At 38.6% G+C, this 27,893-nt stretch overlaps 1 protein-coding gene across 7 annotated transcripts in view; it reads right to left on the bottom strand.

The window, feature by feature from the left end:
• Nucleotides 1-25,592, bottom strand: part of LOC122657290 (CCR4-NOT transcription complex subunit 1-like) — a 44,911-nt gene extending 19,319 nt beyond the window's left edge. For 3 of the 7 annotated variants that reach the window (XM_043851951.1, XM_043851942.1, XM_043851956.1), the window contains exons 1-35: nucleotides 25,332-25,592; nucleotides 23,148-23,448; nucleotides 22,789-23,017; nucleotides 22,309-22,648; nucleotides 22,058-22,171; nucleotides 21,840-21,968; nucleotides 21,568-21,759; nucleotides 21,280-21,474; nucleotides 19,333-19,470; nucleotides 19,008-19,127; nucleotides 18,628-18,878; nucleotides 16,850-16,953; nucleotides 14,528-14,622; nucleotides 14,207-14,446; nucleotides 11,341-11,553; nucleotides 11,115-11,229; nucleotides 10,912-11,009; nucleotides 6,122-6,267; nucleotides 5,892-6,000; nucleotides 5,658-5,804; nucleotides 5,438-5,485; nucleotides 5,233-5,361; nucleotides 4,799-5,038; nucleotides 4,564-4,704; nucleotides 4,383-4,468; nucleotides 4,164-4,269; nucleotides 3,973-4,068; nucleotides 3,655-3,807; nucleotides 1,961-2,143; nucleotides 1,615-1,859; nucleotides 1,351-1,486; nucleotides 1,139-1,264; nucleotides 771-815; nucleotides 555-632; nucleotides 365-481 (exon numbers count right to left, since the gene is read on the bottom strand). In XM_043851951.1, the coding sequence (XP_043707886.1) occupies nucleotides 365-481; nucleotides 555-632; nucleotides 771-815; nucleotides 1,139-1,264; nucleotides 1,351-1,486; nucleotides 1,615-1,859; nucleotides 1,961-2,143; nucleotides 3,655-3,807; nucleotides 3,973-4,068; nucleotides 4,164-4,269; nucleotides 4,383-4,468; nucleotides 4,564-4,704; nucleotides 4,799-5,038; nucleotides 5,233-5,361; nucleotides 5,438-5,485; nucleotides 5,658-5,804; nucleotides 5,892-6,000; nucleotides 6,122-6,267; nucleotides 10,912-11,009; nucleotides 11,115-11,229; nucleotides 11,341-11,553; nucleotides 14,207-14,446; nucleotides 14,528-14,622; nucleotides 16,850-16,953; nucleotides 18,628-18,878; nucleotides 19,008-19,127; nucleotides 19,333-19,470; nucleotides 21,280-21,474; nucleotides 21,568-21,759; nucleotides 21,840-21,968; nucleotides 22,058-22,171; nucleotides 22,309-22,648; nucleotides 22,789-23,017; nucleotides 23,148-23,448; nucleotides 25,332-25,430 (5,304 nt within the window). In that variant the 5' untranslated portion in view covers nucleotides 25,431-25,592. The remainder of the gene's footprint in view (nucleotides 1-364; nucleotides 482-554; nucleotides 633-770; nucleotides 816-1,138; nucleotides 1,265-1,350; nucleotides 1,487-1,614; nucleotides 1,860-1,960; nucleotides 2,144-3,654; nucleotides 3,808-3,972; nucleotides 4,069-4,163; nucleotides 4,270-4,382; nucleotides 4,469-4,563; nucleotides 4,705-4,798; nucleotides 5,039-5,232; nucleotides 5,362-5,437; nucleotides 5,486-5,657; nucleotides 5,805-5,891; nucleotides 6,001-6,121; nucleotides 6,268-10,911; nucleotides 11,010-11,114; nucleotides 11,230-11,340; nucleotides 11,554-14,206; nucleotides 14,447-14,527; nucleotides 14,623-16,849; nucleotides 16,954-18,627; nucleotides 18,879-19,007; nucleotides 19,128-19,332; nucleotides 19,471-21,279; nucleotides 21,475-21,567; nucleotides 21,760-21,839; nucleotides 21,969-22,057; nucleotides 22,172-22,308; nucleotides 22,649-22,788; nucleotides 23,018-23,147; nucleotides 23,449-25,331) is intronic. The other 4 variants (XM_043851974.1, XM_043851989.1, XM_043851964.1 and 1 more) reach the window with 3 other exon arrangements.
• Nucleotides 25,593-27,893: the final 2,301 nt, after the last annotated feature.

The raw sequence follows: 27,893 nt of genomic DNA, 5'->3' as shown, positions 1-27,893 counted from the left end.
TCCCACCCTTTCTCCGTCTATCCTCTCTTCCCCAACATCATTTGGTTACTTGCGTCACATGCATGTGTGTGTGAGTGTGCGCGCGCACATCAACAACCAAGGGGCAAAACTCCCCTAGACCCAAAAACAAGGAAAAAGTAACTAACACCGCAATTACCAAATGAATAATGGTATTAACAATACGATACACATCACTTATATTAGATAGGATGCAGTATAAAACTGCTGCACATACACATATAAACAGAACCACCAGTAAGAAGCAAAATCAAGGTAGCAGGTTCTGAATATACAATATATAAAACTTCATAGTGTCAATTCAACCTGAAACAGAGCAGCAGAGAATAAGTGAATAAGGACATACCCAACTTGTGAGCTCCTTGACAACAAGCTTGCAAACATCTCGAATAGCCACCAGAATTGCAAGATGTGCACCAACATGTACATTATTTGATGCATTCTCATATAAACTCTTAAAAACCTGCAAATTAAATTACAAATTCAGAGGAGGAACAGAGATTGGACTAGATTTCCACACAAGGAAGATACTACACCTTTTGAGCCACAGCCAATGCAGCCTCATCTCGACTTATACATCTGAGTATAATTTCAGGAACCTCAGCAATAACACCCTGAAAAAATAAACTCCAGCATAATATGATGGATAGTAGTATAGGATCATATTAGCCACAGGTTTCATGTTCAAATACATTGTCCCAGAGAGAGAGAGAGAGAGAGAGAGAGAAAAGAAAATAGCGACAAAAAAATACCTGAATTTCTGCTTCTTTGGCATCTTTAGTGACCAAAGTTTCCAGCTGAAACACAAATAGCATCAAGTTAAGGAATAAGTTTCGTATGGAAGGTGAGCATGCAAAAAAGAGAGTAGCAAAAACATGAAATGCTATTGCATGGGAAGATCCATAAGGACAAGAGAAGTCAAATAGGAAACACCACTATGACAAGATAGCTCAAGCAAAAGGTAAATCTTCTCAATGAAACAATGGTAAAATTAAAGTCTCCTAAATTACGAAACCACTATCACTAGATATAAAAAAGCAGCTAAGACATTAGGAAATACCACCACGACATGTCAACATGAAAAGTCAATGGAACACCAGCAACAAAGTCTATTCCCTACCTTTTGGGCCACAAACTGGTACTTCTCCAATGCATCTCCTGTCGTGAAAAAAGGCTCCGATGAACCACTTCCCAAGCGCTCCGTCGCAGATGGTGAAGGTGATGGTTGTACATTAGCTCCCAATTCCTTGAACCGAAGAAAAACAACATGCCATCAGCACATGTCATGTTCATCACCAACATTTGAAGTACACATAAATAAGCTTTTCTGACCTTTACAGCAGTAGAGGATTCCACTGAATGCAATTCTGAGGCTGCAACAGTAGAAGTTAATGAAGCAACGGCAGAGTTGATCTCAGAACCATGCTGAATAACACCGTCAGGCACTCCAATATGAGTTGAGGAAGCACTGTAACATTGGAAGGAGGATTAGCTGCAGATCAGCAATTGAATCAGATTGAAAATTATAGTAAAAATTCTCTACACACCCCCCCCCCTCCAAAGGGGGGAAAAAAAGGAAAAAGGAAAATATTAGACCTTATAAATGGTTGTGAACCAGGGTCTATCTCTTCGGACATTAGGTCCATAGGCTGTGCAACAGCACCAAATCCTTGTGCCCCTTGCCCAGATGAGTAGACACCTTGGTTGAGCTGGCCTATAGTGGAACCATAAGCACGAGACATCCCTGAACTAATAGAGACACCAGATGAAGCAGGTGGAGAAGCAGGCACAGCATTTGAGCTCTGGTTTGATTGATTTTGCCACGCATACCTTACAAAATCCTGACAGGCACATGCACACAGGCACACATATAAAGGTGGGAACAAAGGATAAAATAAAACGGAAAATGTGGAATATAGTTAACATCAGAACATGCAGTTACCTCGTAAACTCTCTGTTGGGAATGGGACAAGCGGCCAGGTTTCGGTCGCAAGGCCTCTGGTACTACACCCATAGGACCTTGTGTGTAAGTACTTGCATCAAAATATGTTGGACCAACACCTTCTCTATGCTTCCTCCTCATAGAAAGTAGTTGAGATATTTCCCCATCAATGGCACCCAGAGCCTGCCATTACATAAAAAGAATTGCATGGGGCATGTTAATATTCTAAAACAGTAACTATTTTGGCACAAAGGAACATAAATTCTCAAGCCACTGAGAATGTAACATGGTCAAGAAGTTGCAACACAGGCTCGTACAGATTTTCTTCAAGGGATTGATAAACAACCTCGTACCTAAATTGATTAAATAGTTTGTAACCCCTCATGTGAAATTCTTGACCATATGTTGAATAACAATAATTTTATCAAAACCAAAGTATAAAGAGGGAAAATGTACATGTTACCTCGGAACCAATCCACTCCCCCCCCCCCCCCAATGTTTGGCTACTCATCAACACTTGAACACAATGTTCAAAGCGGAAGCAAGCACAAAGATCTGACTGGTAATATCCGAAGCATCAGCACATGTATATTGACCAGAAGAGATAGTTGCGCACCCAACCTCCCCTCCAAACCAAAATCCTTGGGAAATCAAGGGAACTGAGTAGCTTTGGTGGGGACCAGAGTCTCCATCCAAATGGGTTACCCCAGATCAGTAGGTTCCAACAGTCCATGCCTCACTGTATATATGGATTGAATGGACCACGGTACCCTAAGTGTAAAAGGCCAAGAGTCCCCCCTTGAGCACCATCAAAGTATTGAGGCAGATCCATTCTCACAAGGTACAAAACAAAGGGAAGCTATGGCTATGGGAGCCAGGGGAGCAATGCAGTGCACTACCTCCTAAAGAGGCCACACAAATTCCCACAATATGTTTGAGGTAGTGGCTTGGAGCCGTAAAATCTCAGAATAGACTCAATTGGAGAATAGTTCAGTTATAGAAGAACTAAGGTTACAAAAGAAATACAGGTCTAGAATCAGTCATAGGAAAACTTCTATGTCAGCCTAAGTGTGGAGGTAATGTAGGCCCAGTCCAAAAATTGGTCCCGTTCAGAGAGTAGTTAGTAATGGGCTTTTGTTTCAAATGACTTTATTTATAATGGGCCCAATTTTATGACCAAAATTTTGGTTCCATAGGGCGTACACGAATTTAGATAGTCTTTTAATATAGTATTCCACTGTGCGGGGGCCACTTCTAGATATATCTCAGGTAGTCTTAGAAGTTGAGTAGTTTAGGTTGTTTATTAATTAATCAATGCCATGACAGGTTTAGGAGTTTGAAAAACTTTATAAATCATTTTATAGACGATGCTAGTTACGTTCATCTACTCCACTCGCTGCCGGAGGACAGACAGAAACTACCCTAGGAGATGTAAACTCCAATCGATTGTTCAGTTTCTTTAACTAAGCAAGCTTTATTGAAAGAATGTACTTCTCTAAGTTACTTCTTGGCTACTCCTTGAAACCCTAATCCTTAAAACCCTCCTCCCACCACTTTTCTATTGTAGTTCAGCCCTAGAGTTTGAAATAATAGGCCGACATCAAGAAGATAATATTCATATCATCATCGACAAAGAAGTGCTACAAAAACAAGGTAGGAGTTCAGTCAGAAGGGAAAATTAGGAGCCATCCTACCTTTTCCGTTGCATGTTGCTCAATCACAGCACAACCCAGATCAAGGTTATCATTTGTAACAAGTACCACAGCTTGTTCAAGAATTTCACCGGCAATATTTAAGGCCTGAAGCAAATTCCTCAAGTGACTGGAAATGGAACCACGAAGAGGTTCCTAACAATAACCAAAATTATTCAGTCAAACATACTGGAGAAATAAATGCCAAAACAGCAGCAGCCTGCTTAGGAAATTTTATATGAAATTATGAATAATATTTCATGTCAATGAAACAATCAGTACAGGAAATCCAAAAACCAATACAGATTAAGAAGAAGAAACCTTGCATGTAACATGTGCTAAACTTCCTGCGAGGCTTGCTACCATCAAGTGTGCAGCATGATATATTCGGTTCTCCTCTGACTCCATGGCATAGTCCTACCATTGCATTTATTTAAGCAAATGAGAGTAAATCACAATTTACAGACTATGGTTATTGTATAGGTAGAAGAGAAAGCAAGGCAGTAAACAACCTTCAGAACCAGTTCCTTCGTTGTCTGCATTGCTATAGTAACACTGCGTTGAACAATAGGGGACATTATCTCTTTGATAGCCCTATCCATTGCCATTGGAACAATTCTGACATATGTCATAAATTACCATGTTAAGATCTATCAATTACACCTAAAACAGAATGCTGATAGTTTATTTGGTGGTCAACTAGTGCAAAATCTAAAATAACAATTTCAAACCTTTGAAAATGCAACTGGAGGCCCAAGGCACTAAGCTTAGGGTTGATAACAACATGAGCTCCAATATTAGCAATTGAAGCAGAAAGCTGCAATAAAAACAGAAGAAAAAAAAAAATAGCCCTTGAAGAAGGTTTATCACTTCTACATATAGGAACAGAAGTTTGCAATCATACATTCTTACCTGACTAACAGAAAATTGTGACTGGGACGGACTGACTTGTGAAAGTCCTTGACCCGTAGAAAGTCGATCAGATAAGCTTAAGGTCGCCATCTTCTCATCCTCCACCAGTGAACCCGAAGCAAGATGAAGAGGAGCAGTATACTAGAGCCACCACACAAAGTTGGCTATCAATACATTGAAAATAAAAGGATTACTAACATCCAAACTAGAAAAAAATGGGAAAACAATTACTTACCTGCGATAAAACATTTGAATGACCACCAGGGTGAGATGGAGGGGACACCTCAGGCTGAAGATCAACTTGATTTAATGCAGCTATCATTCCAGAGTTAACTTCGGCAACCATTTGGGGCTGGGATGCTCCAATATCTTTTGTCGAAAAATCAGGATTTCCTTCAACTTCCCTAACCCGATCTTTAAGAAGAGAAGTTGGTTTAACATCTTTCATATCCACACCAAGATTCTTAAACAATACCTAGAATATCAAAAGTGAAGGCAGAAGGTAAGAAATATGAACAGCAGCAAGCATCATTAAGCATATATACAACATCAGATAACAGGAATAATTCAAGTAACACAATCACTTTTAGAATCGCAAGAAAAAAGAGCAACCTGGACTAGCCAGCAGTCCGAGAGTACAACAAGAAAATAATAAGAATTTTAGCATACCTCTATATCAAACTTGAGGTTCATTTTTAAATTTGGCAAAGCATAGATCTCAGTAAGCAAACTAAGGATTCCCATTGTCCAAGGATTGGGAGGTTGATATGCTAGACTGTACTGGCATGGTTCCAAAATCTGCAACAAATAGTAGAATATAAAACTTGAACATGGCCAATGCATAGAAACAGATCAAAGCATCATGATAGGTAACCTTTGAGGTAAAGGGGATCACTGCAATCATCAATCCCTTCTCATATGCCTGATACAATCCAAAGAGCAAACATTAGTAGTAATAATTGAAATTTAAAGGATGACAATCCATCAAAAAAGTGTATATTTTGACCCCAAAAAATCCCAAACCATATAGAAAAAAAGAGTTATCAAAACAAAATCAACTACTGAAGTATAGTGACGCAGAATAAGATAGCTACCTCTATTATCAAGGCTTTGGGATCTATTTCCCGAGCCCTTAATGCTTGATTTCTTCCAATTGTGAACTTCCCAAGCCAGCTACCAAGATTTTTTAGCAAGGAACGCTCTTCTGAACTGGATTTTATAAGCTCTGATCTTAAAAGAACCTGCCACATACAAAGACATTAGGAAACTTCTTTTCTTCCATAACCACAGTAAACATTTCCAGAAAAGAGAGAATTTTGCTTTCTGACCTTGCAGTTCTCGTAAGTAGCTTTCACGATCTCCTTATTTAAATCTTTTGAATTAACTTTCTCTAAGAACTTCAGGTAGAGATCATGGAAATTTGGTTCGATGCTCGCTCTGTTCAAAGAAGTTAGTGAACATTAGCACAGGATGGTGTCAACAAAATGTAAATAGCGCAACAGAAAAAATACATCAGACTGAAGACACATCACATGAAAAGCATTCATAAAATTCTAACCTTTTCATCACCATATACTGTGCAAACCATGGATAGTACTGCTCCTTCAGAATCTCAGTAAATTCTTTTGCTTTAGCTTCAAGATTTGCAGTTGAAATATTATTAACAATAAACAGTATCTTGTCTTGAATCTCTGATGCAGGTGCCTGTATCCAGGAAATACAGATAATAAAATAACAAAGATAAGATAAGTAATGCAAGAAATAGTGTGACAAAGTCATCCAAAAGCAAATATCTAGCTAAATGCCCATGGTATTGCATAAACTATTCCAATGATGCAATTTATCCCTCAGTATCATTGTTGGACTAAGGTATCATTGGTTTATAGGTTAGAAAATTATTTTGGTGAGCCTCAGTTTAGTTTGCATCCAATACAATAGTCCTGATAGAGAAAGTGCATGACCTTAAGTTCCTCATCCAGAAACAAACCTACTAAACTAAGTACCTTATTGGGTAACAAATACAATCTATGTTACTTGGGCACTTGGGATCAACAAATGATATAGATTGGGTGCCGGAAATATTCCTCTGCTTACATTTTCATAAGCTCATATAAAGTTACAGACACAAGTACGGCTCATAACTTGAAGTGTTCAGGTAAGATGGCGTACAGCTAATTCTCGACCCCTTCACTGTAACTAGGGGTGTCAACTGGCGGTCCCGGTAGGTTTCAGTCTGGCCTAATTGGTCCCCACCAATTTTAAGGCCTGCACTGTTTAGTTAATCGAGACTCATAGGCCAGGCATGGACAATATATCCGGTCGGTTACTGGTCCATATCTGGGCTCATGTTAATCGGGCTATAAATGGCCATGCGCCCGTCAAACTACAATCAAACACCGATAATGACCAAATAATAACCAGCCTAGGCCCCGCACTGGGCCATTTACTAACCGATTGGTTCGGTTTTGGACCTTAACCGATCAGTTTGTGCCACCTTTGGACACCCATAACTGTAACAACTACAGATATTTCATCTTTAATAACATGTCTAAAAGATAACAGGAACTTTCAAGTGCATCTACCATTATGTTATGTGACCATGGGCACATAGTGTTGTGAGTCCATAATGTAAATGGGTGAACCCCAACCCTGAACTTACAGAATAGGGCAGTTGAGCTTGCTGAATTCTAGTTTTCTACTAATAATGCTAGAGAAAGATATGGAATTTTGAAAAATATTATGATTTAGGTAGATAGACTAATAGAGGAAATTCAGTACAAGAGATCAAATGTTAAAAGATTAGACCAAACAGAGTTCAGATTTGAGAAATAAGGATAAATTGATATCCAGAAAACAAAGATATTCACGGGTTTATAGAGAAAATCAATAACTCTAAAAATAATAGATCAAAACCCTAGATACTCAAGTCAACTGTTCTAGAGCTTCAGATTATCAATAGGCATCAGAAACAAAGTTTTCTTCACTTGTACCCCTGGCTCTTTTAGCTCCTTCAATCTGAATTAAATCACTCTAATGTAGTCCAAGATGGACAAAGGGTCTACTAGGAGCCAAGTAACCAGGACCTTCCAAGCAGCTGGCCGATTGGGCAGATTTGAGGAGTTAGGGAAAATTTTGGGGTTAAGTTTAGGGTAATGGGGGTAAGTCTTAGATGGTAATGCTAGGCAGGTTTATAGGAAGCTAACAGTGAGGGTTTAATGATGTTTGAATGAAAATTTAGAAAATTAGGGTTCAGTAATTCATGCTTATGTTCTATTGAAATTGCCATTGAATTGCTTGGTGCCTTGGTTAACTGCCAATTTCATATTCTGTTTCATTCAAGTTTTTTCATCATTTATCAGTCTGATCTAAATTTCCAGATTAGTGTTGAGAATTGAGTTCATTGTTTATTCATCAATCCTGATCATTATTCTAGTCCTTTTTGAATATCAAATTTTTACATCAATTTCTAGAATCCTGATTTCAATCAACTGCTTCAAATTCTGGTCTCTCAAATCAGAATTCTGTTTTCCTGATTTCTGGTTTTAATTTCTATCTGAATATCTATTCAACACTATAACTGAATTTAGATCTGAAACCCTAAGAACTTCTCATTGAATCTGCAGGTCTCCAACTTTCCTACCCTTAGTAGGATTGTTTCACCGTAGAGTCTGACCATCAGATCTCTCACATTCTGCATAACTGTTCTTCCCTAAGAACAGTCCGGCTGCAGTTCACAGTGAAGAAATAGAATGTTTGTGATTCTGGATTCTGGAACAAACCCTCCAGATCTGGTTTTAAGATCTCTTAGAAGATTTGATTTGAAAATCGTCTAGAAGATTACAAGAATATTGCGTGAAGATCTTTTAGAAGATCACAAGAAGATTGAGTGCAGAATATTCTACTGGATATTCCAGCAGCCTTTTTCGCAACCATGGGTTCTTATTTAGAAGTTTCTTTATTGTAAATCCTAGCTGCTAGGTAGCTTAACAATTAAGTACTTTAGTTACTTTGTTACTATTTTTACAGTTACTAGTTACTTTCTATCTTGGTGACTCTTCCTTAGCTATGGAGAGTTAATATTATTGTAAAGGACCCTCTTACCATAATAGAGATTTCCTATTTTTTTTTCCCGTTGAGATTATAAATAAAAGAGAGGTGATGTACTGTAGCCAACCATTTTACACACAAGAAAATATGATTGTTTTATGCTATTTTTCCTTATGAGATGCAGTTGCAAGGTGAGAGAGGCTTTAGTGGGATGCCCAAGTCATATCCATTTTATTTTTGCTTCCACGGATTTTTTTTTTTTTTTAAAAAGTCTGTCATTGATTTTGTTCGTCCCTACATCACCGATCCTGTTTCAATTGATCTCCCACTGGTTCTTTCCCTGGTTCGAGATAGATTTCACATTACTTAGCCTTCAACAATTCTAAGTTTAGCATTTTAGAGTCTTTGTTAGTTATGTTAGTCTAGCTACCTAAGAGTCTTACATTTAGGAAATTTTGATGGTGGGTGGGTAGGATGAACCCTAGGTTCAGGCACCCTAGGTTCAAGCTAAACACACCTCGGGCAGGATCTCGGGTAACCCAAACTAGAAAAGTCAACCTTCTCAGATGAAGGTCAAACTCTGACAATCAATCACAAATAAATAGAATAGACACCCTTCAGAAGATGGAGAATCAAATCAGAAACTGAGAATCACCAAATAAGAGATTTCTAATTCATCACAATCAGAAGGTCGGATCAGAGTATGAAACTCAAATCAAGTTCCTCTCTTGGCTGGATCAACCAATCCCCAAAGTAAGAATCAAATCTAATGGCTAAATTATAAGTAACTAGAAAAGTTCAGGTCTGCAATATATAATAGGACAGAAACAGGAGATTTTTAATACAATCAGATCAGAAGCTCTGATCAGTTACCTAGGTTGAAGGTCAGTACTAGGGTGGCCTTGAATACCTCAAAAAATGGTGGGAATCTGATGGACAGATTCTCAAATAAAGTAAATCTGGTTTCCAGCAAAAGAGGCTCAAAAACAGGGTATATGCAAGGTCTATTTGAGAGTATTCTTGCTGTGATTTATACCCCAATATGAACAGCATGCAACCATGATTCAAAGAGTTGAAAATCCCACAAAATCTCAGGTTAAATTGAATTCCAGCATGCACACAAAGAACAGAAGAAAACAGTGCTTACTTGAGAAGGAGAAAACAAAGTATAAGAAAAAGACAAAAAGGATAATAATGGCTACCCACCAATTGGATCAGAATCCCACTGTCCATGGCTTCACACCAAACAAGATCAGCATCTCACTGTCCAAGTCATCTCACCATGACTGAATCGTACAGCATTCTTTAAGAAACTTCAGACTTCATTCATCATAAATCGTCTATGAGCCAATGGCTCTTACAAGCTTTATATAGAAAAACTAAATCAAACTCCTAATTTGACTATGAAAAGCCTATCCTATTGCTAATAACTAAAGCATAGCTTAAAAAGGAAACCTACTCACAAAAGGTGAGGGAATTCAAAGCCTATTAAACAACTTAAAATTAACAATAACTAACAAAGCCTAATCCCGTATGCCTACCTTCTACCCATATTTTAGGCTCATTAAAATTGTCCATTACAATGAAAACACATGGGATCAACGGCCCAACGAATACATAACCCAACCCAAAGCTTATTTCCAATAAAATAAGCCCTTTAGGTGACTTATCTGCATCAGACTTTTTTTGTTTTCTTTTAAATATGTAACCACTCTCCCCCAAGATAATGGTTTAGGGAATAGAATACTGAATTTGGATTTGCATTGTGTAGCCAAGAGGCATCCTCTTTTCTCCCTCTTCTCTCTCTTCCTTTTCTTCAGTTACTGTTCACAATTACTGTTCATGTTACTGTTCATGTTACAGTTCACAGTCCCATGACAGCCCCTATCTCTTCTCTTCTTACTTCTCTCTTTCATTCTCCAATGCAGGCTACTGAAATCAGGAAATCAGCAAATCAGCAAGCCTTTTTCAACCCTAGTTTATCAGGAAAACATTTCAGATCTGGGCCAATGGAGCAGCTGATATGATCTATAATTCCTAATCTAGAATCTAGGATTGACTGGTTGCATTAGATAGATAGATAGGCCTTGTAGATCTTAAGCTAGCACATCATACATTATAACAAGATCATTGTCTTCATCGGGGAACTGTTCATATAACTCCCCACATTGTGCATTAGTGATTAGAAATCAGACCATGTCAGAAACTATCATGTTTGCTACCTAGACAGCTTGATCCAGTACCTTGTTAAAGCACTCTAGTGGGAGGTGCCAAAAAGACACTAAATCTACAACAAGATACCTCTATAGGAGTGTCCCTTCTCTCAGCAGCTTGAACAAGTGTCTCAATGTTCAAAGCAGAACCAAACCCTGTATTATATGAATGTTGTCTAAGCATACCTATAAAAAAGAGATATAAATAAAATCAGACGCAGAAAATGCACTCATTGTGCAACTTGTGGAGCAACATGGGATATATTATTACTAATCAGTATAGAAAATTACTAGTCGATGTAATCCCTCGGGAAGAGCGCAGAAAACCAGGTGAAGATGACACAGCTGCTGGACCACTTCCCACATTCTGTGAAGGCACCGTCTGCAAGGGCTGAGAGAGTATTGACTACACAAAAACAGCAATAGCACAGAAATTGACATGATACATGAGGAAGGTACCTAAAATACCGATGAAAAGGTAAAAGCATATCAAGTCCAACATAGTCACAAAGCATACCTTCTGATTTCCCACGGCATCGTGTGTGGAAACAAGTGAAGGCTGCCCAGCAGGGGAAGGAAGGGGCTTCATATAACTAACTGAAGTTACGGAGGCTTTATGCCTGTCATCAAGAAAACCTTGATGTCTTTGTTGCAGCTGAAGCGGGGAGGAGACTTGTTGCCCAGGTTGTGTAAAATTAGATCCCATTAACTGCCAGGAAGAGTCAGATGCCTGAGAACAAATACAATAGTCTTTGAAGTAAGGAAAACAAAGCACAATAAAAAGAGCAATAGAAAACACCAAAATAAATAAAAGAAGGAAAATCAGGTTATTATGGAACAATTCAGACCACAAACATTCACAAGAAACAGAGAGGCAAGAGGGGGAGGAATCAATAACAATTTACATAAAGCCAAACTATAGAATAAAGAGGGGGACACAGAAAAGAGAATCAAACTAGTCAAACTAGGATGCAGGGGATAATGCTAAAATAAGGAAGTATTTCAACATAAAGCAAAAAAGAGGTGCCAAAATAAGCACCAATGGACATAGGAATCCAAACTCAGACAACCAGATTTATTGGTTGGTTGATTGCTGTGGGGTGAAGCTCCTTCAGAAAATAATTAATTGTTCCACAAAAGAGAGTCAATTTTTTCTACTCCCAATATGCAATGACCAAGATGGAGCTTCAGAAGCTTTACAAAGATGGACAGTAGTAAAACCCTGTACCCCAAACTCCAATTGGAAACTTTTTTTCCTGACACATAAAACATCAAAAAGGTTCATCTGAAGCTAAGTATAGCACCAGGACACACAGCCACGAGCCCTCAGCTTGGAAATCCACACCACCAAATAACAAATTCATGAGGCCTAATGATTCTAGATGCACTTAAAGAAGAATCTGATTTTTCTGACACCATACCAACGACTAATCTTATTCTGTTTCGAGCACTAGCACAAAAAGATTTAACAAGGATAAGAGTTTTAAGGCATATCTTCATACTGTTGCAAATAATAATAGTCAATATTTCAACAAATAACTTCTATTTGACAATACAAAATAAAGCTAAAATTTAGCAGAATCTTTCTGCTAAATGGATACCTTTGCCTCGTTACCCATACAATCACTATAGGTAGTGGTGTACAATCTCTTTATTCCCCGCCTTCTCAGAGAGAAAATCAGGCAAGCGAGAGATCAAATCCCTCAACGAGCATACAATCATTATAGGTAGTGGTGAATAATCTCTATATTCCCCGCCTTCTCAGAGAGAAAATCAGGCGTGCGAGAGATCAAATCCCTCAACAAGCCCCTTCACTTTACTTTAAGCACTGACTTCCCAATCATTTTGGATTGTTCCTTCTATTCATAACTCCGTACTTTATCAGGCGTCTCAGCCTGACTTTTGCAGGTCGAGTCTGCGCAGGCAGAGGCTACAGATACTTTAACATCTTTTGCTGATACGATTTCTCTTCTCTACGCCCCACACCACATTCTTCATGTCTTACTTGCTTTTGCAAATTCCTAAACTATTCTCTCAGGGAGGCGATGCCTCCTGATCTATTTTGCTTTGGGATTCTCTTGGCAGAGTTGACCGTTTAAGGAAAGAAAAAATACTATTCTATTCTTGATACATGAGCTATAATCGTTGGTATGGTTTAGGAAACTAGGGTCTTGGGAGTAAAGATTAGTTGTCCAACAGTCCTAGAATTAGAAGATTTCCTTTGGATTTTTTTCCTATAAGAAAGTGTAACCACCATCCTCCAACTATGTGTTAATGGATTATTGTATGATTTGATAATAACCCACCTGGCTCGCACTCATGGCTGTCAATTTTCTCCCCCATCTTTTCCTCTTATTTCTTCTCTTCCATATTGGGACAGCACAACAGATTTCATCTCCTCTTCCTTCCTTTTTTTTCCTCCCCTCGATTGATAGTTCTAGATCCTAAATCTTAGGGCCTTTTCCTCTCCTTATTAGGAGAGTGTCCAAGGACCCTCAGAAACCTTGAATTAATACCCAGGTCCGAACTGTATAGAAAATTCATTATGGAACAACATCTGATTGATCCAACTTCCCTATTTTGTATCATCCACAACCATAGTTCAAGAACTAGGTCGAGCCAGCTTCGACCGATATATCTCAGTTTCACAAGAAACTGAGATGAAACAATGGATCGAAACCACATGTTACATGGTTTGATGGGATTCGACACAAACCTAGCTCGAAACCAGGACAGGCACTTATTCATGCTAAATATCATTTAAATAAAAGTCTTTATATTTGAAACTAATAAAAATAGTTTAAAAAATCAAATTCTAAAAGGATAAAAAGTCAAACCTTATTCGATACCATAGTTATCAAGGCATCGCCTAGGCGGGCGGATAGCCATCTTGTTGGCGTCGCCTTGAATTTTTGGACCCTCTCCAATGCCTAGCCGCCTTGATAACTATGTTCGATACCATGTCCAAGAACAATATACACTACCAAACTTGGGTTAAAGCCACAAGTATCATTTTGAGTGTTCTATATGTGAAAATAATGCATGAATTGGGTTCAAAATGTCAAAAATAGACAGCATAACAAGAATCTGGGCAAAGAAACAACTTCTGGGCCTCGAAACCAAGATTGCAAATTGGCCTGGAGAAAGTACCAAGGTTTCGACCGAGATATGGTCAAAACCTGGGAAATCTCAGTTTCTGGCTGGTCGAAATCAGTGTCGGCACCGAGTTCTTGAACCTTATCCACAACTTCCATCAATCTCCCTATAAAATTAGTTTATTCCCTATTACTATTAACAGAATCTTGGAGTTTGTCCCATCACCTGCAGACCATCTTGATTGATCAGCATCAATGATATCAATAAGCATGTAAATAAATCCATACCTCCAAAGTTTCCGAAGTAGCCTGGGCAGAACCTTGCGGCTGATCATTAGATGTACTGTTCACCTCATTTGATTCTGTGTGGCCTGATGAGATCCTAGCAAGAGCACGTTCAATGAATGCAACAAGCTCCGAATGGGTGCCACGCAGATGAGATATTTGCAAGATATGATTACAATACTGCGGCCATTCCACTAAACGGTCCACAAACTGCTCCAAAGCTTTGGCCCCAAATATGAACATCTGACACCAGAAAAGCATCACGATAACAGATGACTAATAACGATGAAAAGAACATGCAACAACTGAAAGAACAGCACTAACTTTGGAATCAGCAGATTTACGCAGTGCATCCAAGACTCCACGAAGGGCAATACCAAGTGTAAGATGGGTAACCAGCTGATGCTTTATTAGGGAACCTGCATGAAATTTTCAAAACGCCAAAACTAAAGTTAAGCTAAAGCACAATTCTAATTAGCAATTTTTTCTCAGCATGTTGCAGAAAATTAATAAAATAAACGTAAATGATATGAGGATATTGAGCTGGATGAGTAGGAAAACAAGAAAAGGAATGGGGGGAAAGAATAAAGACAAGCATAATCAGGATAATTACAAATGTTTCCAACAGGTGGTAAGTTGAGGGAAAGTTGTCTAAGGTGAATTGAACATGTACAATTCTTCCAATGAATGCACCAGTAAGGAAGTAACATGGTGCTGAGAAGAGGAGTTACTAAATAACAAGGGGGAGGGAAAAATGATCTGGGTAGAAGTGAGAAAACATATAAGCAGCTTAAAATCAATAAAAAACATGACTTAAATAGATTTTAAGGGTGAAAAAAGATTTCTGAAGCCAACCCATTCAGTTGGGATTAGACTCAATTAAGCTCAGTTGTACCTTTTACGTCCTTTAAAAGTAATGAAGGAAAAATAGGTTGGACAAGATTGTTGTACTGCAGTATGGATTAGCACAGATTATATACCAATTGCTCAGAACATTAGGTAAGAGTATTTTTCCATCACTATTTCAAATCAGTTGTGCCCAGTTACTTTTTGATGAAGGCTAATGCACATACAAAGAGAATACTACAAATAAGATGAGATTGTTTCAAAGGACATGAAAAAGACCAGCATGCTGAAGCATCAACCCCTAATGGTTATGAAGATGTACAGGACAACATCTCCAGGCAATCATGATTCATGAATCAACAGCATAATTACTCTGATGCAACCATAGAAACCACACAATGACCATACATCAATGAGACTGTCAGATATGGATATCTGACAGTCAATCAAGGGAAACAAACAAACCACTATAGGGTATCATCAATAACTTCAAGAACCAAAAGATTTCATACTTGTTTGAGACTGTAAGGAATAAGAATTGCATGACTTTCTAAGATCTTGACTGGCCATGAGGAAGAAATATTAAAACTCAATTCAATTTAGCACAACTATTCCTTAACCCATCTTATAATCACATCCTCTTTTGGTATGGCTGCAAGTAAGAGTTGTTGCCTAAGTAATCATTAGATTATTAGAAGTTCAAAAACAGTAAATCTGGCATTGAAGTAGGATGGTTCCAAAATTCCTTAGATGGACTTGTGCCTTGCCTAATTTAACCTAGTCTGGAACTAGGAGGGTTTTGCTAGTTACTTAAGAACTATTATTATACAAACTGACAGTTAGTAAAATTATAGCCACAAAACTCCAGCCCAACTCTGGAAAAGTTTGAATTTTGATGAGGTAACTTGATTTTTCCTATTGAGAAGGTTTATTCTCAGAGTAAATGGAAATAAGCACACAAGAATGATGCTTGAAAAAAATCTGATCTTGGTTAGAAACACAACGTTAAGTAGTAAAGTACCAACCCCAACCCCCCACAACCAAAAAAAATTTTAATATATACATGAAACGCAGTGCTAAGCAGTGTATTAACAAAAACAAAACATGATTTTAGTCCTCCTTTCCTTCTTGAAGGAAATCAAAACCACCACACACATACAACAAATGTGTGTTAAGAAGCATGGTAGGAACAGGAAAAGCTACAACTTGGGAGTTGAGACTTGGGACCATGACATCTGTTACTCAGAAACTTCCTGTACCCTTGTGGTACCCATCTCAACACTAACACAACACAAAATGACGATATGGATAACCGACATGTACACAGTTGTCAAGGCATCACGATGCCGCCTGGGCGTCTTGTTAGTGTCGGCTTGAATTTGGACCCTCTCCAGCGTCTTGTTAGGTGTCGGCTTGAATTTGTTCACCTAGACACCGTGACAACTATGGACATGTGTCTGATACAAACCCAAAAGTCAGACACCTGGACATGGTTATGAAGAAGAAGATTAACCCCCTTCCTTGACCCATTAACGCACCCACTATAACACATTCCAGCCAAGTGTCTGCAGCAATACCCTTTTCTGGACACATGGACCTGCTCCTTGAGACACACCTGTACCCAATCCCATACCCCAAACCATGTAACATGTGATAACATGACATATCAATGAGGTATTATCATTTCTTCTAGCAAACAAAATTCCAGAAGGAATAGATCACTTCAAGCATTCCCCACAGAAAACGTGATGTTGCAGACAAAATTAAGAAATATTAGAAAGAAACAACTATACATCTTACCAAAGAGAACTGCAGCAATCTTAAGTTGTCTTTCTGGATACTTCGGGAAGAATTTGTACTCCTCAAATAAATTTGCAATCATGCACTCAAAAATTGATTGCTCCCTGTGAAAACATGAAGGAAGGTAGCAGGATTAATTTTTCGCTCAAAAAAAGATCAATAAATAACCACGAAGGCAATACTAAACTTTTGTTAGTGTTGCTTCCACTCCCTTCCTTAGTTTTACAGGTTATATAATTAAATGCACCTTAAATAGTTTTTATCTATCAATCATTGTATCGATAGGGGGGGAAAGCAAAGGGGTAAATATATATATATATATATGCTCTAGACTCCTGGTCCCATTTCTGGGAGCATTACATCTCAAAGTCTGCAAAAGATATAACAACAAACAAGAATTTTCAAAGACCTGCTTCTCATGGTTATCCGCTTTAGTGGAACTGTTTCTTCAATCAATTATATTTAATTGAAGTGTTCCCCATCTGTGTCTAACACAACCAATATGATTAACTCTTCAAATTAATTTGATATCAAATTTTATAGTAACCAATGAATGAACATGCTTGTTGAAACATGGCATGCTAAATGCAGTAATAGGAAAAAATAAAATTAAAAGAACTAAGAAATCATGCACAACTGAACGAATATGATAAAGGCTATGCCAGAAGGACACAGCAAATTTCAAAATTCTACTCCCTGGTACTTCATGTCACAGATCACAGATTGCTCCTAGGTAATATAGGTCCAGATCAATATGGATTAGCCAATCCAAACACAGTGCCAGCCAATCCATAAAGTAGATGCCCCGTATTGGAGTGGAAAGCATAGTTGTCAAAGCGGTGCCTTGATTTTTTTCCATCCTCCAATGCCTAGGGTCACCTAGACGCCGTGACAACTATGGTGGAAAGGCCAATCAACCACAACATATCAGATAGGTCACATCAAATAAAGATCCAGAATGGGTGACCTAACCAATCCAACTCTGTTCCTCAAAACCTATGCTAGATGGATATGGGTGCAGGTGCTGGAGTCTGACATGTATGCTTGGGCTCAGACTTCACAAATCCCCAAGGAAACAGATTTGGGGACCTTGAGAGGTGAGAGGGGTGGTATGCTTGTTTTAATATTTTAAATCTGTTATTAAATCATAGTTGTCACAGCATCTAGGTGACCTAAGGAATTGGAGGGGGTCTGGACGCAAGGCGACTGAGGTGCCCACCTTGCCGATGCCTTGACAACTATGTTATTAACCAGAGTTATAATGATTTGACAAGTGCTGTTAGGGGGGTTAGATTTCTTAGCTAGATTCCAGGAGTACCCCCATACCTCATCCACCACCTCCTTCCAGTTCCCTCATCATTCGCCACCCTTGCCTCCTCTCCTACCTCCCCTCCCCCCCCCCCCTCAACTTTTTCTTCTTCCGCAGTTGCAACCTCACTACTCCACCACAACCTACTCCTCCTCCCTCTTCTTGTGTCAATGAAAAAGCCTTAGACACAAGGCTGAACCTACCCAAACCTCTAACCCCAGAAAATGAAGGTCCATTGTAACATATATCTCCACACACATGGACATGCAATCCAGCAGCCAAGGAATCTCAAGTCCGTGTAACATATCTTAACGCCTAGCCCACATCAAACAACGACACTTGTGTTTGCCACATATGCCTACATGGTTTTCACAGCAGGTGCTGTGCCGAAAACCGATATCCATGTCTTTATGACCTGGAATAAGGACAGAAATAGAGACAAACTCTACAGTCATTTAAACATTCCAACCTTTTATCAGGAGATTCCTTGAAGCGAGCAAGCATTTGAACCATCGCATCAATGCTCAGCTGACCAGAGAACATTTGATGGAAATAAGAGTTGGCCTCTGCCTCAATATCATCAGCATAACCATCAGATGTCGACTCCACGGCTCCACCATTCTGCAGTCTCGGAGTGGCATGCATGGATGCTAAATGCAACTTCTTCAATTCTTCAGCAAGCTGGTCAGAAGCAATCTGTGCAGCATGAGCTTGAAGGACCTGAAGGACACATGCAAAGTAGAAGATGAATAGTGGATGGAGGTAACAGAGAAGTGAATAACAAATACAACTTCTTTTATCATAGGATGAATCATAGAACAAAAAAAAGCTATTGTGCAGTAGTAGGACCTTGAAAAATGTTGAGCTCGTCTCTGAATAGGCATTCAACACACCAACAGATTGCTGGAATGGATTAGCAGGATCATGTGTTGCATCCAAGGGTATCTCCCTCAAGAACTTAAGGCATTCCTGGGAAGTAGCATTATAAATGTTAAAACTTTGCAAATAGCAAAGCCTGAAGCACATTTTAATAGCAGTCCCATCGCTGTCAAAAATAACAGATATATATATATATATATATATATATATATATATATATATATAGAGAGAGAGAGAGAGAGAGAGAGTGGGAGATGATTATGAAAGATGATGTAAAGAAGTGAAAGGACAGTACCTCAAAAAAGACATCCTTATGTGTGCTCAGATTATCATTCAACCACTTCTCCAAATTTATTTGCTCTTTCCGAGAAGCAAGGGCAGCCAGTTTAATACTGAATGAGAAAGGTGTTATGTCCAATACCGCTGATACAATCTGCAATATAAAAAAATATATATATAGATATAAACACAACAGAAACAACAAACACAAAAAGGCATCAAAGACATACAAAAAATAAAAAAAAGGGAGAGGGTTGGGTACGCCAACAGCTTTCTGTAAGCTAGCGGCATACACTAATCACAGGGCTGGAGACAGCAGGGCAAAGGGGTCTTTCCAAAGGGCGAGGAGAGAGGAAGACACATGCTGGGCACCCTGGCAGCGTGCCCCACCTTTTTTCCATAAAAGAATCAAAAATATATGCTTCAAATTCAAGTCAAATACACTATGATTATATTAAGATCAGAAAGATCAACACATTGGGCATTGACAGCTATGCCTCAATGCTACAACTCAAATATGTAAATCCCAAGGTTCTCTTTCTCACTACTGAACTAATATTCCTCAACAATAAACAACTAAAGCAATCATTACTAATGGAGAACAGCATGGTAAACAATCCACCCACAACAATATGGTCCAGGCATGGCCTAGGCAACTTGGCAACCAAAGGGTGTTCATTGGAGCAGCACCAACCTAGGCAGGACCTACACAGAGAGTTGCCTAGAGTACTCAACATGTGCTAAGGTAGCAACAGCCTACGTGTGCCGTGTGGTTTCTTGCCAAGTGTCAACCTTCTTTTTCCCTTTGTTGGAAAGATCTATTAATACATATGAATTACAACATAGAATGCCAAGCACTCATCTGCTGATCTAAGACAGCATAGATATATGCATCTGTGTACAGCTTCATTTTTCCCCTCTTTACATCATACCAATACCAAAGCAGAAAGAAAAATGAACAAGGGTAGATTCTGAACCCAGTGCACCAAGTGACCCTACCACGGTATTCTTCTACCTTGAATTAATGCTTTCAAAATAAAAGATAAAAGCAAACAAACTCAGGTACAGTTTACAACTGCCAAATTAGGCTTCATGAAAATTTTAGCTGTGGAGCAGCTGGCAGGCTAACAGGTTACCAGTTTCTTTGGAGATAACTAACATGATTCTATTGAGATAATCAAAGGTAACAACATCAACAGTGCTAACACACTGGGATACTGGGGTTTTAAATGAAATTCCTGTTTATAGTTACAGCATATACGACCACCAAAACAATGGATATAGTACTTCATCCACAACTTGGTCCATGACTCCAGAAGAATATACATACTCAAATATCCAATACAGAAATTCAGTAATCCTATTTATACACTACTACCATGCATGAATTCATTGCTCAGGGCCCACATGGAACCCGGCATAGGCATAGATGGAACAGAAGTGCACCATATAAATAATTAAGAGGAAAGAGGTCATCGTTTAAATTCTAGTTCTGAGGACTAAGAAAAAAATCAAGAAAAGGGAAGCAGAAATCTGAAATGCTGCCAAAAATCCTCTTGGAATTAAAAGAATTATGCAGTTGCTAACAGATGCTTGAAACCAATTTATACACTATTACCATGCATGAATTCATTGCTCATAACAGGGCTCACATGGAACCCGGCATAGGCATAGATGGAACAGATGTGCACCATATAAATAATTAAGAGGAAAGAGGTCATCGTTTAAATTCTAGTTCTGAGGACTAAGAAAAAAATCGAGCAAAGGGAAGCAGAAATCTGAAATGCTGCCAAAAATCCTCTTGGAATTAAAAGAATTATGCAGTTGCTAAGAGATGCTTGAAACCAATTAAGGGAAACAACACCCTTGAAACCACAAAATATAATTTCTTCTTCCAGCTACCTATTCAAACAGTACAATCTATACACCATTGGGGGATTACCAGCAATGCACCTCACTTTACCTTCAGCTCTAGGCAACTGCCCAGAATTCTGGTCATACTTTCTTGATCACCAAAATGAACATCTGTAAAGCCACGGACCAACAGATTTGGATTAACATGCCACAGATGAAGAAACACTCCATTTTTTATTGCATTGCCAATTATCTTGGGAAGTACAGTTGAGGATACTTCATATTGGAGAAGGTTAAATGCAGTCTGCCATGACAAAGCAAATTTTGATCAACTTTACAAGTCTCTCTAAAATAAATAACTCAAAAAATCCAACTGCATATGTGGGGGAGAACATACATTAATATGAGCCATCCCAAGAAGCAAGACCTCAGGGCAGTTTTTAAGAGGATACTCAAGAATTGTTCGCACAGAGCCAGCATGACCTCTCTCAGCTAGGTGACATAGCACCTCCAAAAGGTCAAGACACAACCACGCCTGACTTGCATTTCCCTGTGGAAGCTTATGACCATGTACTGCATCAACATATGCCTGCAAGAAAAATTGGCAACTCTGATCAGCCAAACAGCAAATTGTAGAAAAAACAGGTAGGAAGAAGTGCAGAATAATACCAGTTGCCTTGCAGAATGAGCAAAGGTGAATATTTCTGGTGGTGCAGAAACTGCATATCTTAGGAAAGATAGCTGACCTTCAGCATTCTTCCAGACGGACCCACATATGGCATGGAGTGGGAACGGATCCTGCACAATCCCATTTTTGCTCACTGAATACTAACTGAACAGTAACCATATCATTTTAAAACTTCATGCTTTTAAACTAAAAAGCATACCTGGCATGCATTTGCATAAACAGACATAAAAAAGGAAAACGCCTCCTCATTGGGGAAATAGAACCCCTCATGGTCCAGGTTTTCCATCACACTGACCCAATTAGTTCCTGGAGCCTGAAGATAAGAACATCATGGTTAATAACCAATGACATGGTTAGCTAATCCTTTGACCACATCATTACTCCATATGCAGCAATTAAGGGAAGAGAGTAAGCAATACAACATTGAAAAGACTAGAACTAGGAACTTACAAGTTGTTTAATTGAATCTACAAGGATATCGACATTCCAGGAGTTCAAACATGGTGACTCTGGTACTGAGTTGCCACTAAGTGCAGAGCAAAATATTGAATATGCGTTTTGGCAGTCCTCAAGACCATAATGAGTCTGTGCCATTGTGCTAAGTACCCGGGAGAGGGTCCCCTCAGTCAGTGGTAGAAAAAGGGATAAAACATCTTTGCAATGTGACGCATTAATAGTGCAACCATAGCCAAGTTCCTTCATAACATCTGCCATGCTAATTTCCTTCTCAATCTCTGCTAGAACTGCATCAAAATCATTTTGATTGGACTCATAGAATAGATCCAAATGCCTGCATTCAGAGTACCAACAGTGTTAATTAAAATAAGATTAAAAAGAAAAGAGTTTCTATCAGGAAAAACAATGGACACCGAAAGCACAAATAGCATGGCAACAAAAGTGGACTATAGACATTAAGGAAAAGATAAGTACCGCAAAGAATCAGCACCCCGTAAATCATCTGAAAGAAATGGATCTGATATAAAAGTAGTAATGTCTTTTAATTGCAATAAGGATAGCATTTGCATAAAGGAATCCATGTGCTTGGCAAGGCTCTCTGATCGACGCAGGAACATGACAATATTCTGAATTTGCCCATGAGAATCAAAAGATGTGGGATTGGTACACAATTCCTCAATCTGGGACATGCAGAAATTTTGACCTGGGAAACAGGAAAACCCATATTCAATGTAATGAAAAGTAAAACAGATGCACAAATGTAGAGGAATCATAGAAGTGTAGAGGTGGAAGTGCTGCATTAATCTATCTCCAGACTAAACAATCCAACCTACCGCATGTTCTGATATCAGGATTTTCAGAATCACATAAAGCAAGGCCAAGGCCAATTTTCTCAGATACCGACAAGTGTAATGCATTACAGAAATCTCCAAGAAAAGCTTCATTGATGGATGTATTTCTTAATGCTTCACAAAACACTGTGCTGAAATTTGGTTTATCCAATAAATATCTAAATACTGCAGCAAGAAAATCTGGTTTCGTAGGCATGTTCTGCATGTTCCCGCCATGAAAATTTATGTGATCCAAGCAGGTTTGAAGCAGCAATATGCTTCCCTCACTTCCATACTCAGTGAACTACAGGAAAAAAAAAAAAAAAAAAAGAATTAGACTGTAAGAAAGTGACATAGTGGAGCATTTTCAGATATGAGATTGAAGACTGCAGAACAATAGCATAGTTGATAATATTGGATTGCAATCGGAATTTGAGAATTGTAAGAACACCCAGCCTGGTATATAAGCAATTTTGGGAGTAAATTACGGAACAATAACAACTCAACAAACAAATATTCACAAATGAAACAAGATTGCATTAATTACGACTTAAATTTTACATTTGATTTTTTATGAAAAAATAATTCATAAAACAAAACTAGTCAAATTACTCTATCATTATGATAAAAAAAGAATATTCAGCTCCAATGCAGCACGTCCTAGAAGTTAATGAAACTTATTCCCTACTAAGTACATTTTTGATACCTTGTATTCATCCAAATATATCTCAACCAATACAAATGTAAGGGTTTCAATTAACTTTTTTTTTTTTTTTGGTAAACAGTTTCAATTAACTGACAACAATGAATCATATAAGGTTCCGAGGAAGGCTTAAATATCAAGTAAAACAAGCCATACTGTATGCAACTTCAGAACCAATCTATCCCAATACGCACAGTATACATATCTACAGTAGAAAGTGGATTGGTTAAGGTTATAGATGGAACAGAACATGAGTGTTGACGAAGATATGAAACATGATAATATGTGAGCTGACGATACACAATGCACAAGCAAACATTGTCAACTCTGTTGTTAGAACAACACAATTGAGTTAGCAAACTGACACTGTTATAAAACTGTTCTATAAACAGTATTTCTTATGTAAACATAAACACTGTCTGAATATTGCACCTTGCATGCCTGAGGTTGGTAGGTTATACCCACCAATTTTACACATGAACAATGAACGAATTGAATCATGGCATGGTTCAGACTATAACGCTCGAAAGTAATGATACAAACCTTTCAAAGTTGGACACTTAAGTTTTTGCTTCATCAACCTATTGACTGGATTTTGAGATCGTAAAATATTACTGCATATGATTGTACTCAATCAATGAGGACAGGATAAGTTCATGCATTTGAGCATTACACTTGCCATAAATGTGCACTAATGCAATGTATCTGGCACTCTGCAGGACCTTGAGTAAAGATTTGTTCATTTAACCTCGATAAATTCCTGCTGCTTCATGATGTCTTAGTTTTTGAAGCCTATCATACAGTTTTCAGTTTTATTTTTTGTGCATTTAACCTCAGCAAATTATCGCTACTTCGAAGTGTCTTGATTTTTTAAGACTATCATGTGGTTTTCAGGGTTTTTTTTATTTTTCTCCACTCCTCTCTCGCATCAAACCAGTTCATCAGAGACATCTGAGAGTCTAAAGTTGAAGTCAATTCATCTAAAATTACATACAAATGAATGCGCTATAACCAGGTTAGGTATCGATACTCGTGGAATCTTACAGACTCGTCAATCTAGTAATTTTATGGAAGAATGAAAGCGAAATTGAAACATAAGAAAACATTAATTCCTATGCTAACCGTTTCCATGTAATCCGATCTTCACAACTCTAACACCCCCCTCCCCATGCGAACGGAATGGTAAGAACAATGAACAAAGGTTAGTAGACAAACAAAAACAATTAACACTAGATAAGTGGCGATGGTGGTGGAACCAATAACAGAAAACATCAAATGACATAGTTCATCAGGTGTCTAATCAGGACGATAACCCCTAAAAAAATAAAAATTATACAAAGCAATGCGTACGAGAGGGAGGGAATCTACGAAATCCAAGAAGTAAGCAGTGCCAGGGAAAAAAAATAGACAAATGGAAACAGTGGGAGAAAGAGAAGGATAATAACAAAGATAGAAAGACTAGTGATAAAGAAGCTTAAGCGTACCTGCCATAGCTCGCGAACGACCGAATCGGAGTTTGAGTCGTTCAAGCTCTGAAGCAAGAACCGAATCTGGTTCGAAACCGTCGAAGAGAAAGGAAGCATGACGGAAGAGAATAATTGATCGCTAGGGTTTCTGGCGATTAATGAAGAGCGAAATACTGGATTTGCAAGTTTCTTCAGGAGTAGAGAAATTTTTAAGGGGTTTTTAGTAGGTTATCGAAGATCATCATAAACTGGGTAGACTGAGAATCGTTTATATTAAGACTTGAGAAAGAAGACTGCTTACGACGGGACTCTTGCTATATGTGGTACGGTGGATTGGCCCAAATCCCATTCTGTTTGATCCAGCAGATTAGCTGTAAAATGTTCAAGTAGTCTTGCATTAACATTTAACTTATAAATAAATTAAGGTTAAAGAACGCTACCCGGTCGTGACCAAGGCGTGGATACTGCGCCTAGACACAGCTGGGCATGAAAAGACCGCTCAGCTCACATTCTAGACATCATGGTGGGGGCTGGGCGGTCATTTCATGCCCAGTTGTGTCTAGGCGCAGTGTCCACGCCTTGGACACAACTAGTTAGCGCTCTTTATCCCTACAAATTATTAACTATTATAAGTATTAGATAAAAGGGTAAGAGAACACTACACGGTCGCCTGCAACACGCGGCCCTTGCACCTAGATAAAGGCCACACGAAATGATTGTCACTCCTTTAGGGTTTTTTGTCTTCCCATGGGGGCGCGGCAGTCATTCCTTGTGGCCCTGTGTCTAGGTATAGGAGCCACGCACCACATGGGACCAAATAGCATTCTTTCTCCCTAGATAAAATAACAAAGATTGACCCCAGTTTTCATATGGGTGAATGAAGAATCCCTTACACATTGGTACCTTCACATGACCAAAGAGAATGTATTTTCAAATATGACAGAAAGAGATGGGAGTTTGTTGATGGAACTCACATCGTATAATCTTTTTTTTTTTGGTGGTAAGTAGAAGAACGTTATTTAGGAAACATGCTACAACTCAAGGTTGGAGAGTGAACATAACTCACGCAACCAAGGAGAAGAAACTGGCCAAACTGTTGAGCATGTAAGCGACAGAGCCATCTCAGTTAGGGAGTCATATCATCAATATGTTAGAGATTCTTTCTTCCACAGGTGAAGGAAATTTGTTGTTATAAATATTTAGGCTAAATTGTAGCGGTGTGTGATGTCAAAATATGCGCTTGCAGGACGTTCATTTTTTGTAACTGTGGATTTAACCACATGGTATGTGAACCGTCCGTTACCCTCTCATTTTATCAGAGACGGGTTATGTAGGTAACAGTAGGTCATTAATCTTTGTCCTTGGTTCACTCAAGAGAAAGCGGAGAATCGCCTCCACTCAAATTTGCTTGAGAACTACGACTCTTCCATATTTCCTCCTTCTAGCAAGATTCATTGCCAGAAACTCCATACTTATATTTCAGTTTGTCAAACTTATTGATTTCTTGAAAAAATATACACACAAACCTATAGAAAATAATTTGGAAGATATATGTCTGCACAGAACTCTTACCTACAGTAACAAAAATCCAAACTTTGATCCACTAGAAACTGAAGGTGAAGGATTTGATGGGGAAGAAACCTTAGAAACACTTCTCCTGACTGCGTTGCTGCCACTACTGTTCAACAACGAATAAAGCAATAAACACAAAGGGTTTTTTCACAGAATTTTGCTTGCTAGCTTTAGATTTTGGGGCACTCAGGAAATCCTCGAGACTGATAAAATCGGAGACTGCTTCCTAGACTTGAAGCTTTAGTGGTAGCTGAAGACATCAAAGCCCGCCTTGTTTCTTTCAGAGTTCACTTTAATGGTTCATAAACTGTAAAAGTACTCCTATTTTCTGGCATTGAATTTGCATCATCTGTTCTCTTAGGATCTGTATGGTAACTTTTCCAAAAATTGATTTTGGTGTTTTTTCTGATTATGGGGGCAGAATTGAAATAGATTATGTATATATTTTTTGTCTATTTCTGTGATTTTTTTAAACGGACCAGGTGATATGATAGATTTTGGCAGGGTTTTAAGAAACACCAAATTCTCACATTTAAGACTCTACGAAATGTCAGAGAAACAACGTGGACTTAAGTGAATCAGGGGCATTGATGGAATTTACCATCAAAATATAACATTTCACTCAAACCTAAACCTTGTTCGTTGTATCACACAAGGGACAGCTTCGACCAACCTCTGCAACTCTCAAGTTCTCGTGCAAGCACTCCCGCCATTCTTCCCCAAGTTGTAGTGGGTGATCGATTAGGTTTTGGTGTATTCAAGAGAGATTCAGACATTTCTCTATAGGTCTGATTAGTTTTTTTTTTTGTTTTTTTTGGGGGGGGGGGGATTCGTATTTGTATTCAAACATTTCTCTCTAGCCCGCAACATCATGGCGTTAGTGGCGGTTTTTCATGATCGTTGTGTTGGTGTTGGTGGTGGTCATCCTCACCATGGCCTTCACCATCTTCAAGACCAAAGACCCAAATCGTGTCATCCACGGTGGAGGGCATGAGGCCGCGAGTGGTC

This window comes from Telopea speciosissima, chromosome 1 (assembly GCF_018873765.1).
Source record: "Telopea speciosissima isolate NSW1024214 ecotype Mountain lineage chromosome 1, Tspe_v1, whole genome shotgun sequence".
Lineage (NCBI taxonomy): Eukaryota > Viridiplantae > Streptophyta > Magnoliopsida > Proteales > Proteaceae > Telopea > Telopea speciosissima.
Note: the sequence above shows the minus strand (reverse complement) of the source record. Positions and strands in the feature narration are given on the sequence as shown.